General features: G+C 35.8%; 1 protein-coding gene across 2 annotated transcripts in view; it reads right to left on the minus strand.

The window, feature by feature from the left end:
- The window catches only part of sbf2 (SET binding factor 2), a 121238-nt gene that overhangs the window by 95512 nt on the left and 11413 nt on the right, over positions 1-14313 (minus strand). For both annotated transcript variants that reach the window (XM_014026848.1, XM_014026856.1), the window contains exon 2: positions 4611-4696. In XM_014026848.1, the coding sequence (XP_013882302.1) occupies positions 4611-4696 (86 nt within the window). The remainder of the gene's footprint in view (positions 1-4610; positions 4697-14313) is intronic.

Genomic DNA, 14313 nt, shown 5'->3' on the forward strand with positions numbered 1-14313 from the left:
CAATGATTTTTGTCTGGTTTTATTGTTGTATCAACAAGACAGGACTGCTTTTTGTTTTTGTGATACAATTAAAAACACTTAAATAAAAAGAAATAGTTGTTTGTATTTTGTTTTTTGCAAAAAATAAAGAATTATGTGTTCATATTATGGTGGGAAAATTTTTAAAAATGAATTTACCAACTTATTAGTTTAAATGCAAGCAGAAATTCTTTCAGTTTGTTTTTGTGAGAAGTGATTTGGGTTGGTTAATTTATTATTTAAAATATAAACTTAAGACTAGATGTTCTTTGAATGTTCTAGGACTCAGACATACTTCGAATAGATGTTAGCTGACCTTTCTCCAATAACTGTAACAAACTAATGACTGCCTTACAGTAGATGAAACCTAAAATGAATACAGCCCTAACAGTCTGAAATAAAACATGAAAACAGCAGAAAGACAAAAAAAGTTGTCTGCAAGCAGAGGATGTTATGAACAGTCACATATGTCACATATTAAATAAAACCTGCTTCTAATTAAACAAGTAAACAGAGTAAATAAATAGCATGAAACTAAAGTATTTCCAGGAATTCTGCTGAGTTCACGACATGTGGCAAAAAAATAAAAAAATAAAAAAGCAGCTGCAACCGAGGATCAGAAAGTGACAATTCTTGTTAGATTTAAAATAATTTAATAAAATAATAAAATCAGCAAATGGCAAACAAATTCAGAAACAGTACTAGGCCTGCAAACAATACAGAAATTTTCCATCTGGGTGATGTCCTGCTGGTCTTAATGTCCACACACATTTTAGAAGAGCACAGTTAAATAAAAAAGGCACACAGAGAGGTGCATGACACCAACACACAAACGAGAGAAGTGAGGACAATGTGGGTTTGTTGCAAATGATTTTGCTCTTATAAAATTCAGCTCATGTTTTTTGTCATACCGGGAAGCCAGAATAAGCAACAACTCAAAATGTGACCATTAGTCATTGTATGTATTAATTTCTAAGCATCATAAAGGGTTAAATAAAGATCAAACATGATCATTTGTATTTTTGCGTAGCTATTATATTTAACTGTTTTAGTAATATTCAGTCTGATTCTGTTGATAAACCACAATTTGCCACATTATGTGAATTAAACACACAGAAGGGATTCTAAGAATAAAGATGAGAGGAGAGTGTGATTGTGGGCTCAATACCTTTTTCCAACTATACCCATCATTATAAAAATCTACATCTCATTTAGCAGCATCATTTTAATTTGATGGATTTTGCACATTACCAACATCCTACGTGACAACATCATGGTACCGCTTTCAGAACCATTTACTGTACACGACAAGCGCCTGCCTTGATGCGAGCAGGCAGCCCGACGGAAATTTACTAGGTGTACAAAGTACTGACCTCCATCTACAGACCTGGCTCATCAAGAACAGATGAGGATTTGAGCTGGATCCTATCATCACTTGCCCGAAAAGATTAGAACCACATTTTTCCGAGCTCATGTTGTAAACGCTTTTTCTTGGTGCATTCCTCATCTGTGGTTATTTAGTTTGCTGGGGGCCTGTTGTGACCGCAAAATGCTTTTCGTGCTCAGCTTCATCAACTGTTTTCTACAGATGTGTTTGTAAAAAATAAAAAAAGAGTCATTTTCTTTTTCATGGAGAGGAGAAAATCTGCAAATAATAATGGCTTACATACCAGCCTCAAACAGAGCCAAAATGCAAATTGCTAAGAGGGTCTGTTAAACACTATGGTGTATCATCATTAAAGCTTCAAAGTTGGAATTTCAGTCATTTGGCGTTAGACCAAATTTTGTCACAAACCAGTAAAGGAGCAAAGCAAATGTCAAGAGCAAGGTCATCTTTCRTGATTTTGCTTATTCCTCTGGGTTCATAAAGACAATTAAAGTTTTGTCATATGAAATGCATGTTCAATAGGTTAMAATATTATTGCACAAATAAATATATCAAAAGCAAATCAATTTCGACAAGTAATTCTCAAAAACCACCTCTCTGATTGTCTTTGCACAATGTCTAAGAAGAGGCACAAATGGGACAACTTTAACAAGAAGGGGACAAAAGAGATGTTTAATATTGTGTGCAATCCTTCACAATTACATCTGGAAACACTAAGCTAACTGATTTGGCTAAACTTGTTGCACTTGTTCTATATTTAGAGAAAAAAACAAAACACAAGATATTTAAGAGATGATGCTGAGTGAATGGCGCCACGCTGATTCATTCCTCTGTCAATTAAATAGTTTCGACCTCATTTTAAAAATATCCCGCACAGATCACTCCTTAATTATCACATTTTTATCGCTTTACTTGTCACAATTACTGTTCGTCAACTTTAAGAWGAGCCGTCTGTTGTATGACACACCACTGTTGTCTCCAAGCCCTCACACACACAACAAGACATTTTTATGACCACCGCCAGACTCAAGTGGGTTACAGAGGAAGATGCCTGCATACCATTCAAACCACTAATTCACAAAATTTTCATTTAAGCCAAAATAACTGCCTTATTTGTTCTAAAATGACTTATAAATACCCCTGCTTAGGCAACAAATAACAATGTTTTGACCACACAAGGGTAAAATCTTCAGCCGCAGCTTAAATGTCATTTTGAACAGCAACTGCATGACGGTGATTTCCTATTAAATAACAAAAAAGTAAATAAACTACACATGCTGAATTCCCACAACACATACAGTATGCAAGTCTAGAATGCCACAAGGTCATTAAAAGCCCATAAAGTCATTTTACTGTTTTTTCAATTATAAAAAATACCAACAAACATACATTAAATCAACATTAAAAAGTTTGCAAGTCTGCTGCATCCCACTGCTAAAGATACACCCTAAACTTACATGCAATAATAATTTGTAGAGATATACGATATATTGGCATTAACACCAGTATCGCCCGTTATTGGTCATATTTTAAATTATCAGTCCAATAAGTAAAACTGGGCCGATCCTAACATCTATTATTGATTTCCCACTTTTAAGCTTTGCGTTTCTGTTTTGGGAGGGAAAATGGTATCTGTTTGATCATAATAGTGTTGGTGATGCTGTGCAGCCATGTCAGCAGTCTGGTCATTTTTTTTACATTACTGGAAAAAGACAAGTTTATTTGTGCATATCATGTATATAAATAATTTGTGTTTGTGTAATATTGGTAAATATCYGTTATCGGCCTTAACACAAATATTATTGGATATCAATATCGGCTGAAAGTTTTATATTGGTGCATCCCTAATAATTTGTTTATTTATAGGATCCCAATTATTCTCTGCCTCAGTGGAGACAATTCTTTTTGAGGTCGAACAAAACATTAAAAAAACACATTAAAACAAATCAATCAACATAACCATAAAGCAAAACAACCAGTGCAAACACTTAAAAATAACACAATACGCACACGAGAGAAACGCTCAATTAAATGACATAAATAAATGAAGTGAATATTATTTCATTATTGTACATGATTATCAATAAATGTTATTTATTTATGCAAAATATTTCAGTAAGAAATGGCTATATACAGAACTGTATTTTTCATGCATTAGTTCTGGGTAGAGGTAGCTTGTCTGTTAGAAGGTGGAAAATAATTGTGAAAAAAGGGGCCAAAAGGTTTATGCAAAATCCAAATTTTATGTAAAATAAAAAGAAGAAGACTATATGCAAGTCTGTCGTTGACGTTAATCCATGACGGGCCTTGATTAATAAAATTAACATTAGTTCTACAATTACAACAAAGTGCTAATCTTGCAGCTTTATTTTGAATTTTTATTTTTGTAGTCAAGGTCACACCAAACTATAGACTGTAACACAAGTTTTCTTATTCCAGGAGACATAAAATGAGCATTACAATGAAAAACTGAAATATTTCAACTCATTTTAGCTATGCTAATAGCTATGCTATGTACTGTACATGTGCGCACCATGATAGTGTCTGATCAATAATAACTCCCAGCAGTTTAACTTCCTTCACTTGTTAAAACAACATGACAAGCAATTCTGGAGAGTTATTTATCAGAGTTTAATCAGAAGATAAGGGTATGAAGAAATAAGAAATGTCCAAGTATAATTTGAATTAAAGGAGCAAACAGAAGTTTTATCACAAATATTCACTGTAAAAGTTCCTGAATCAATTGCCTCAATAAAAACCTCTGATTCCAGTTACTGCCGTATTGATCAAATCTACACAAGATTAAAAAATAATACATAATTTAAGCAATATCTGGGTGATACTGAAAGCATTTTTTAAAAAATGCCCAACGCTGTGTTGTAACAAAGTCAGTTTGTTAATTTCTTCCTTATCAAATGCTAAACCAGCCTGCTTAGTGACTAAAAGTTTATCTGTTAGTATAAATGAACAAAACCAGATATAACCCAGGCACTAATGTCCTGGGCAGTACGATCCTGTTAGCTGCTAATGTTGCCCTTGGGACTGACAGTTTTTCCCACCCAGATAAGAAAATATTTCTTTATCTATTGGATTGTCCATGTAAGGATAACAGACCTCCTGTCAAAGACCCCTTGTAGTCGCCAAGCAGAGGAGGAGAGGCAACAATTTTTTGTGTGTGTAGTAACAAAAAATGCAATTTACTCACCATTTCCACCCCCTGTGGAAAGGCTGTCCCCTCCCAGTCTTTCTTGGGGAACCGCTGAATGATCTTTCCACATCCCTCTCCTGAACCTGAAATAAAAACAAACACCAGTAAGTCAGTGGTGGGGTAAATGACCAACCAGATTAATAATACTGACATCTGGAAACATTCAGCTAATAAATGACAAATTATAAAGGCCAGGCAAATTGTGTTTATTTTTACTTTATCTGTCAAAGTTTCAAAACCACCTTGCATTAAATAATTGTTTCCCACGTAGTTAATTTCTCAAGTCAAATATATACATTTTCACACAATTTTTTTGTCTCCACATCTCAATAGGTTTGCTTAAGCAGCTTTAATAGTTACTAAAATTGCAGGCTTTAAGGCTTTTTAGCCCAAAGTAAAATTTCAAGTGTCAGTTTTATTTTTATAGCATGTTTAAAAATAATAAGATTGACCAAAATGCTTTACAAGCTGGTTAAAAATAAACTGGAACAATAATCAATAAAATAAAGAAAACACATCATACATAAAAACCAACAAGTACAAAAAAATAGGCTATAAAACAAACTAAAACAAGAAAATACCACAACGTTGAATATCTGATGGCACTTTAATTAGGCCTCAATGGAGCAACTGGTTGGAAGATTTCAGGGATGTTCTGGAGTCCTAAAGAAGTTCAGTAAAATAATTGGGACCCAAACTCTTTAAAACTTGTGTGTACAAATATCATTCATCACTGGATTTCATTACATTTTTTTCAAATTCAGTCTCAATCCAGAAAATCCTCTTGATTCATTTAAATCCCCTGGTCAGTTTGCTATGTCTCTATGTTTGCACTCCAAATTACAACAAGCATTTTTGGGCAACAGTTTTATTTTTAGATATTTCATTTCTCAAAAATGTTCATGTTTACCATTTCTGTTTTTATGGGCAAGAAAAAAAATCTCCACAAAAAATTATCCACAGGGATTCTAATTAATAGAGGTGCAACTATACAGAAAATTAACGATTTGGTTCAGTTCAATTCTTTAGTGTCATGGTTCGATATTCTTTTTGATACAAAAAAAAAAGAGAAATTTCCATGCTCTTTTTAACTTGTAATTTATTCAAATTAATTATGACCATTTGTTTAACCTCAAAAGTACAGTTTTTTTTAATTAAATGTTGTTGAAACAGCAAGTTTCTCGGTGGATCTGTGCTCGACAATGCAGCCTAGGTGGAGTAGTTGAACACAGATCCACTGATCCTTCAACACAGAGCATCTTCAGAAGACAAGRTGAGAAAATAAATTTTAAAAATCCTGTTCGATACAAGTGTGTATTGAACCTAAAGCATTGTATTGAACGGTTCAACATGGTATTGTTGCACCCCTACTAATTAAATATTTGTGTACATCATCTTCTTATGAAATTGCTATTAAAGCAAAACTGAATTGAAATTGAATTGTGAGGTTGATACAAAACCCAGCAGTCACTCAATCTAGATATGATAAAGGCATGGACAAACGTTTTGAGTTTGTTTTTAAAGAATGTAAGATTTTGCTTTGGCAATTTGACAAAACTGATAAAAAAATGGTCTTGACAACTATGGACACCTTCTTTTCAAACACAAAAGAACTCTCTAAAAACAAGCTTCAAGATCCCTGAGAGTGGAGGAACAATATGGAGAATGTGGGCCAAGGATTTTGAAAAAAGCATTAGTAATGACATTGATAATTAATAATGATGTCTGCAAAATGTTCGATTCTGAGCATTACATAAAAATCCACAAGAAATATCATCAAATATCAGAAATAACTAAGTGACTAATAAATGCAAAATATTGTTATACATTATCTACAGCCATACAATCAAATAATGGTTAAAATCAGTTGCCAAAATCAATTTATTGTGTCCCACTCGTTTCAATTTCAAAATAAAATGTGATTACAGAGAGGAAAACACTCTTTAAAAACTTGAACTAAAATGCCAAACCAAAACAGAAATAATCAACTTTATTTGTCTCGCTGCAAAATCTTACCAARGTTAGTAGTGCAACACACAAAACTATATAAACATACAATTCTGAGAAGAACAGATGGATCCTGATCTTCAGCAGGTGAAATTTATTTTATATAACTACACAGATTTAGAGGGCTGAACCTTGACTGTTTTACCACTGAGTCAACTCCTAATAGGTTCCCAAAGGGCACCATATGGCTGGGGCTCGCAAAACCTTTGACTAAAATTAAAAGTAACAGTTCATGTCAACATATGTATTTATGACTTGATATATTATAACCGCAACATCCTTATTTAGCAATCTCCACATCTAATAAAAAAGAAATGTTATCTAATTAGGGAAAAATTTCCCTTCATTTACCATCCAAAAACAGCTTGGGTCTGTTTCGCAATATGTACTTGGTCGCAGTATATTATCAGAAGTAATGACTTCATCTGAATGTTATTTCAAACTCTTACTCTCTTGTTGACAGCCAGGACACGCTTTCTTCTTATCAGGCAGAGCAAAACTGTTTAACAAATGACATTAAAAGAGGTTGCACAAGTGTGGTTTTGTCTCAGAAACAATTTACTACTTGTGTATAAATTTTGTTTACAAAAAGACAACGTAACCAAAACTCCCAGTATTTCAGCAAAAACGTCCCCATTGAGGTCATAATTTAAATTCTCTTATTTTTTAAACAACCAAGTTAAAATGATCCGAATTTTCTTAGATTTACAACAAAGTTACTGGTAACAAACAGCTGCATAACACAAAAGTTACTTATTAAAAACCATTATGTGAACTTTTATTTTACTACGATGCAACCTGGGACTTTTAAGCTTTTATATCCAAAAAACTTTGCACAGACATGTAATTTGTTTTTGAAAAGGTAACTGTACTGGATTTGAAACAATAATGCACAAATAGGAATTTAAGGTCAAAAGGCAATGTCTGAAAAAGGAATAGATTACTAAAAACCTGAGCTTACAAAGCACATGCAAAAGAGACTTATGTGTGCACTTAAGGACAGGAAGGTAAGCTTTTATTTAACATAATTATGGCTCTTTAAGAGACTTTTGGTTTTTGGGAGTTCTGCTACACCAGAGGCAGCCATGCTACTGCAACATAGTGATGATATATTACATTTATCAACAAAAGTGTGTATGTAATGGCCAAAGAAGACAAATTGTATGCCCACTAAATATTTATAAAGAACAAGGATGATTACTATTTTTAATGCCACACAGCTGGCTTGTGGTAACAAGTTGCCTGTCAGTGCTTCTTCTTTGCTGCTTAAATTTCACTCTTTTAGCGGTCGGGTTTCGAACACTAAATCTACTAAGTTAGAGTTACGAATTAAAATTTCAATTAAAACATGCAATATCTACAATCAGGTTAGGGATGTTATTACGATGCCCTGTTCACATTCAGGTCAACCTTAGGGCACCGTGCCGATCTTCAGGTTCACCGAGAGGTTATTTTTTTACTCTTTGTAAATTCCGTAAACTTCCACAGTCTAAGCGGTGGAGCAGGTAACCGCAATTATTTTACATGAAYCCATGAACGACACATAAAGAATAAACTGAGGAGGTGGGAGTGATGTTGCAGCTTCAGTAGCTGTTGTGCGTTGTTTTCACAATCTCTGCTCCCAGTCCGTCCATAACTTATTGTAAATTTCATAAACCTAATAAAGCAGTGTGCTTATTATCTGAAGCCAGAGGAAGACATACAGCGGGTAAAATAAGTATTGAACATGTCACCATTTTTCTCAGTAAATATATTACTAGAGGTGCTAATGACATGAAATTTTCACCAGATGTCGGTAACAACCCAAGTGATCCACACATACAAAGAAATCAAACCATAAATGTCCAGAAATHAAGTTATTTGTAATAATGTGGAATGGCACAGGGAAAAAGTATTGAACACATGAAGAAAGGGAGGTGTAAAAAGGCATGGAAAGCCAAGACACCAGCGGAACTCTCTCAGTAATTAGAAAGCAAGTCTGCCCCTTGTCAGTGCAAGTTGATATCAGCTGGTTCAGWCCCAAATGATGGCCAGGTATCACACAAGAACCATCTGATGATGGGTAAAAGTAAAGAGCTCTCTCAAGACCTTCGCAACCTTATTGTTGCAAAGCATAATGATGGCATCGGTTACAGAAGAATGTCTAAACTTCTGAAGGTTCCAGTGAGCACTGTTGGGACCATAATTCAGAAGTGGAAAGAACATCATTTCACCATAAACCGACCACAACCAGGTGCTCCTCACAAGATTTCTGACAGAGGAGGGAAAAGAATTATCAGAAGAGTTGTCCAAGAGCCAAGGACCACTTGTGGAGAGCTTCAGAAAGACCTGGAATTAGCAGTTACGATTGTTTCKAAGAAAACAATAAGTGATGCACTGAACCACCATGGCCTGTATGCACGCTCACCACGCAAGACTCCACTGCTGAAGAAACAGCATGTTGAAGCTCCTTTAAAGTTTGCTGCACAACATTTAAACAAGCCTGTGTAATACTGGGAGAATATAGTCTGGTCAGATGAGACCAACATTGAACTGTTTGGATGCCAGAATACACATCATGTTTGGAGGTCAAATGGCACTGCACATCAGCCCAAAAACACCATACCAACAGTGAAGTTTGGAGGTGGGAACATCATGGTGTGGGGCTGTTTTTCAGCATATGGTACTGGCAAACTTCAAATAATTGAAGGAAGGATGAGTGGAAAAATGTACAGAGACATTCTTGATAAAAATCTGCTTCCATCTACCAGGATGATGAAGATGAAACGTGGCTGGACATTTCAGCAAGACAATGAGCCCAAACACAAAGCCAAGGAAACTCTCAGTTGGTTTCAGAGAAAGAAACTAAAGCTGCTGGAATGGCCCAGCCAATCACCTGACCTGAATCCAACAGAAAATCTATGGAAAGAACTAAAGATCAGAGTTCATAGAAGAGGTCCACGAAACCTTCAAGATTTGAAGACTGTTTGTGTGGAAGAATGGGCCAAAATCACACCTGAGCAATGCATGCCACTAGTTTCTCCATACAGGAGGCGTCTTGAAGCTGTCATTGACAACAAAGGCTTTTGTACAAAGTATTAGATAAATTTCAGTAAGCTTGTTCAATACTTTTTCCCTGTGCCATTCCACATTATTACAAATAACTTCATTTCTGGACATTTATGTTTGATTTCATTGTATGTTTGGATCATTTGGGTTGTTACCGACATCTGGTGAAAATGTCATGTCATTAGCACTTCTAGTAATATATTTACTGAGAAAAAAGGTGACGTGTTCAATACTTATTTTACCCGCTGTATAAAGAATAAATTGTGCCACCTTAGACAAAGGAAGTCAGTAAAGATTTTACAGTTTCAGTAGTTGTTTTGTTAATGTCACAATCTCCACTCCTGGTCTGTTCATGACATTTTACCTATACGTAAATTCTTAAGTGACGTAAACTTTGTAAATTGGGTGGGGGTTCTGGCTTAAAGTGTTGATGCTCTCCTTAAGCCCATCTAAAAGTTTGTGAATTTTTGTGTGTACAAAAAAAATATTTCTAATAGCTTAAAAGTACACGTGTTGTAGTATTTCATAGGAGGCAACCTTGAAAGAATTGTTTAAATGCAACTTTGGCCTGCATTAGTAATTACAAAGACTTGTTTTTATGTTATCTGTTATTCATTCAGTGGCTTTAGAAGTTTTTTCTAACTCAACAGAAACCATGACCCAGCAAATTCCAGAGCAGGCCGCATGCAAAGCACCACAATGTAAATGGAGGTTAGGGTCGATGTTGTTTGAACAAACAGGAAAAAGAACAGCTACACCTCTTCAGACTGACACACGGCCCTCTGGCTGTAGCCATCCGGCACCTCAAGCCTGCTGTCAACAAGTCCTTGAAACCTGGACCTCCATAGTGAAGAGCGAGCAATTAATCATGATGAGGCCCCAAGGACRGAGTGTAGCTGTGTCCTGGTCAATGAGTGCACGCTGTCCAAATGTTTGAGGCAGTTGAGATGTTTACATTTAAACAGAAATGTAATTCCAGAAACATTAAAAATCAATCTTCAGCGCTACCAATGCACCTGATTTTTTAATAACCCCCTACAAAATGTCCCATAATAAATTCACATTTTCATTATGTCCAACAGACACGTCCCTCTCACCCACCCCGACACTTAAAAAACCATTCCTCTCCTCCCCGCTCCTCTGTGTCTTTGCTGACTGAGTGTGCTGTGCTCACAGTCAGACACACACTWCTGTTGATCGCAGAACCTGCACTGTTCACCTGCTCCCATTAAAAAATGTCCACTACACTCGATATTCCACCATGTCCTCAAAGTGAAAACATTTACTAAAGTCCAGAAGTGAGTAGGAAGACGAACATCTTTAACCACAGCGTCAGTGGTAGGATTGTAAAATGTGTCTGTGAATATTTTTTTAACCCCAAGARTTTATTGTAAACAATAGACCAGTTATAATAGAGCATACCTTCATTCAGACACAGTGGAAGATCTGATAAGAATCAGTGTAGAGTAGGGTATACGATYCTAGAAAAACATGTGATGTGCGATAACAGTGCTTAATATTGCGGTGACAATGACTTGCGATAAATGAATACATAAGTATGTAGTGTTGTCTTTCTTGTATTAAAAATCTAATCATTTCTATTCCAGCATGATTTTTATTTGAATTTGAAGAGATACATCCAATTGGCCAAATATGTGAAGGGCTCCATTTGATTGGTATAATCCATTAAGCATCCGTCTGAGTGACAAAACTTGTACTTTTGAGCCAACCATTTACTGCAGTTTTTTTGCGATATGCATATTGRATATGTTGTTTTTGCAATAACGATAAATTTTCCATATATTGTACAGCCCTAGTGTACAGCACCCACGTCTGGAAGATTTTGATGCTAGGGAGAGTGTGGAAAGCTGGTTTAGCCAAGGCCAAAGATCCAGAAGGCCAAACTGCAGGAGCTGGCCATTTGAGGGGCATGTGTAGCCTAAAAGACATTTAGTCATGAAAATTTCAGTTTGAAATGTTTATAAGACGTCCGGCCCTTAAACATGTGCACTTATAATTTAGGATTTCTTTCATTCCATTTATCTTGGAGGTTAAAATTTCAGGTCATGGAATAATTTTAAATACTTTTTTCAGTAAGTTAAGTAAGTTCTGTAAGTCTTGTACAATTCTGGTAAAAATAAAAAATTAAATACTGTATTGTTAACTAACTATTTGTGAGATAATAGTCTTAATAGACAGACTGTAGACTGTAAAATTGTGATGTTAAAAGTGACACGATTGAAAATGTGGGTGCACCTAAAAAAAAAYGTGAGGTACACCGGTGCAACCGCTGCAAAAGGTTAGTCTAGAGCCCTGCAAACAACAAATGCTGAGAGAAAAGAACCTTACATCGTAAAAACATTTGCATAAAGTATGCAAAATGTCTGCACCTTTGTTTTTGTTTACTTGCATGTTCAAACACAGCCTGCTAACYTGACACCAATCTGTCTGACCATTACATGTTTTCGGGGTCTTTACAGCTTTTCTAATTGAAATCACAAGCACATGAGGGTTTCCAAGTTCTAATTTTCAACCACAGCTGAAGATAAATGACAGCATTCCTCACATTCCACAAAGCTGCTCTCTTGTATTAAAACAAGACSCGCTTTCAAACACGACCCCCCTGCTAACTATAAAAGACCCCATAAGGGTGGATAATAGAACCCAGGCCTGAAAAGGAGCATGCTAATTTGCACATCCGCCTGCATGACACAAGGTAAAGTCCAAAATTAAGTTTGTTTATTACTCTTTTTTTTTGGCTGAAGACATTAAACATTAAGATCCAATCTCGCTCAAGGCCACAGCATGACAATGAAATGCTAAAAAACAGAGCTTATTTATAATTAATCTGTGTGTGAAAAAGTTGAAACACAACAACAACAAAAAAAAAACATTAAAATGTTTGTTGTTCTGATAACATCAGCGTATTTTTTTAAACATTTCTTAAAAACCCATTAGAAACAACAAGCATCAGTAATGTTACACATTTCACTTTAAACACTGTGCCTAAATTCTAAAAAGTTCGAATGGAGAAGTAACTGCATTAGGACGAAATGTTGTACGKTTTATTTGTTTTTCTTTTTTTAAGTTACAAAAACAGGGAGAAGGAATTTACAACTGCTCATGAGAGCTCATAAACTGACAATATGCTCACAAAAACTGCAGATCTGAAAGCAGAAACTTAAAGACATTTTAATTGCAATTTTGTGGTTTTTAACATTTATTTTAGAGTTCCCAAAGGATACATTGTGGTGTAGTAAAGGATTAGCTTCATGGAAAAGAAAAGAAAGGAGGAAAATTYGTCTGAATCCCTTGGGACTCCTTATCCCTACGTTTTGCTTATTCACGCTGACTCGTAGGGGTGTCCCGATTGTTTTTTATTTTGTTGGAGGGAGGTGAAGGTGTACGACTATATGGCCTTTCAAACAGAAATATATATCAATCCACAAAAGACTAAATGGACTGCAATAAACCATAGATTATTACATTTCAAGTATTATCCACTTCTGCTAATATATTTAYTCAATCCAGTTCTGATGCTCACTGGTTTACACAAAAGTGATGACAGGAAAGAAAGTGAGGAAAATATGAGTTTAACCCAACAAAAAATATATAATAACAATTTTTTCTAATATTGTGCCATCCTATTTTACATTGAAGTCTAGATAGTTGCATACTGGACACGAGCTTTTAGATGAGGTCTCTGTTTAAAAAGGCACATCTGCTTTTGGGTACAACAAAATATGTTTTTGGTAACAAAAGTGTTTTTTTAGGGGTCGAACGAAACATCGGCCGGCCGACATTTTTGCCGATATTTGCGTTTTTCCCTTGTATCGGCATCGGCCGATATGTCCGTCCGTTCGGCCGATCCATTCTTTGGGTCACGCGAGCGCACGTTGCCGCCCCCTCCCTCGGGCAGAGAGCGGCTGCTAATGTTGTGAGACAGAGTGCTAACWACAATTAGGGTGAGTTATGAACTGTAAATGTGTTTTAACTGTCTAATTTAGCTATTTCTACCCTCTGTGTCAGAATATGAGGGGAGAGAGAACAGCTGTTTTTAAGTTTCACTTCCGGACGGGAGCGCCATSTTTTTAATAGTTTCACTTTGAAGCCACAATGTAATTAGTGTGTCCGCGTTGTTTTTCTTTTAAAAAATGCTGGAGCTGCTCACAGGAGGCACAGAAGAACACCTCTATTGTTCTCCCTGCTGGATTACAATTAAAAAAATGCTTTCGGTCTTTTCTCGCTGTTACGTTCATAAGAGCGAGCGCAGCCGTCCACCATCATGTGTGAACCAGGCAGACTCCGCTCACGGATCACGTTTGTTCTGACCGCAGTATAAAAGTCGTGATGCAGGTTTTCTTCYGTGTACATTTCAAACTGTGATCTAAAGTTAGCGTCAGCTGGTTTAAATGTATTTTTTCGCCCGGTGTAAAAAACGAGTGCAGACGGAGGCAGAGATGCAGTGAGCGCTGTGTGTGTGTGTGAAGTCCTCACAAAGATAGCAAGATGTATGTGTGTGTGTCTCCTTTTTCTCTGTTCCTCTCACAGTTTTCTTTAGGCATGTTGCTATTTTTGCATCAAAAATGCTGGGATATTCAAACATAGTCATTTTATTTTATGTAAAAAATATATTAATCTGATT

The sequence above is a fragment of the Austrofundulus limnaeus genome, unplaced genomic scaffold (assembly GCF_001266775.1).
Source record: "Austrofundulus limnaeus strain Quisiro unplaced genomic scaffold, Austrofundulus_limnaeus-1.0 Scaffold5, whole genome shotgun sequence".
Classification (NCBI taxonomy): domain Eukaryota; kingdom Metazoa; phylum Chordata; class Actinopteri; order Cyprinodontiformes; family Rivulidae; genus Austrofundulus; species Austrofundulus limnaeus.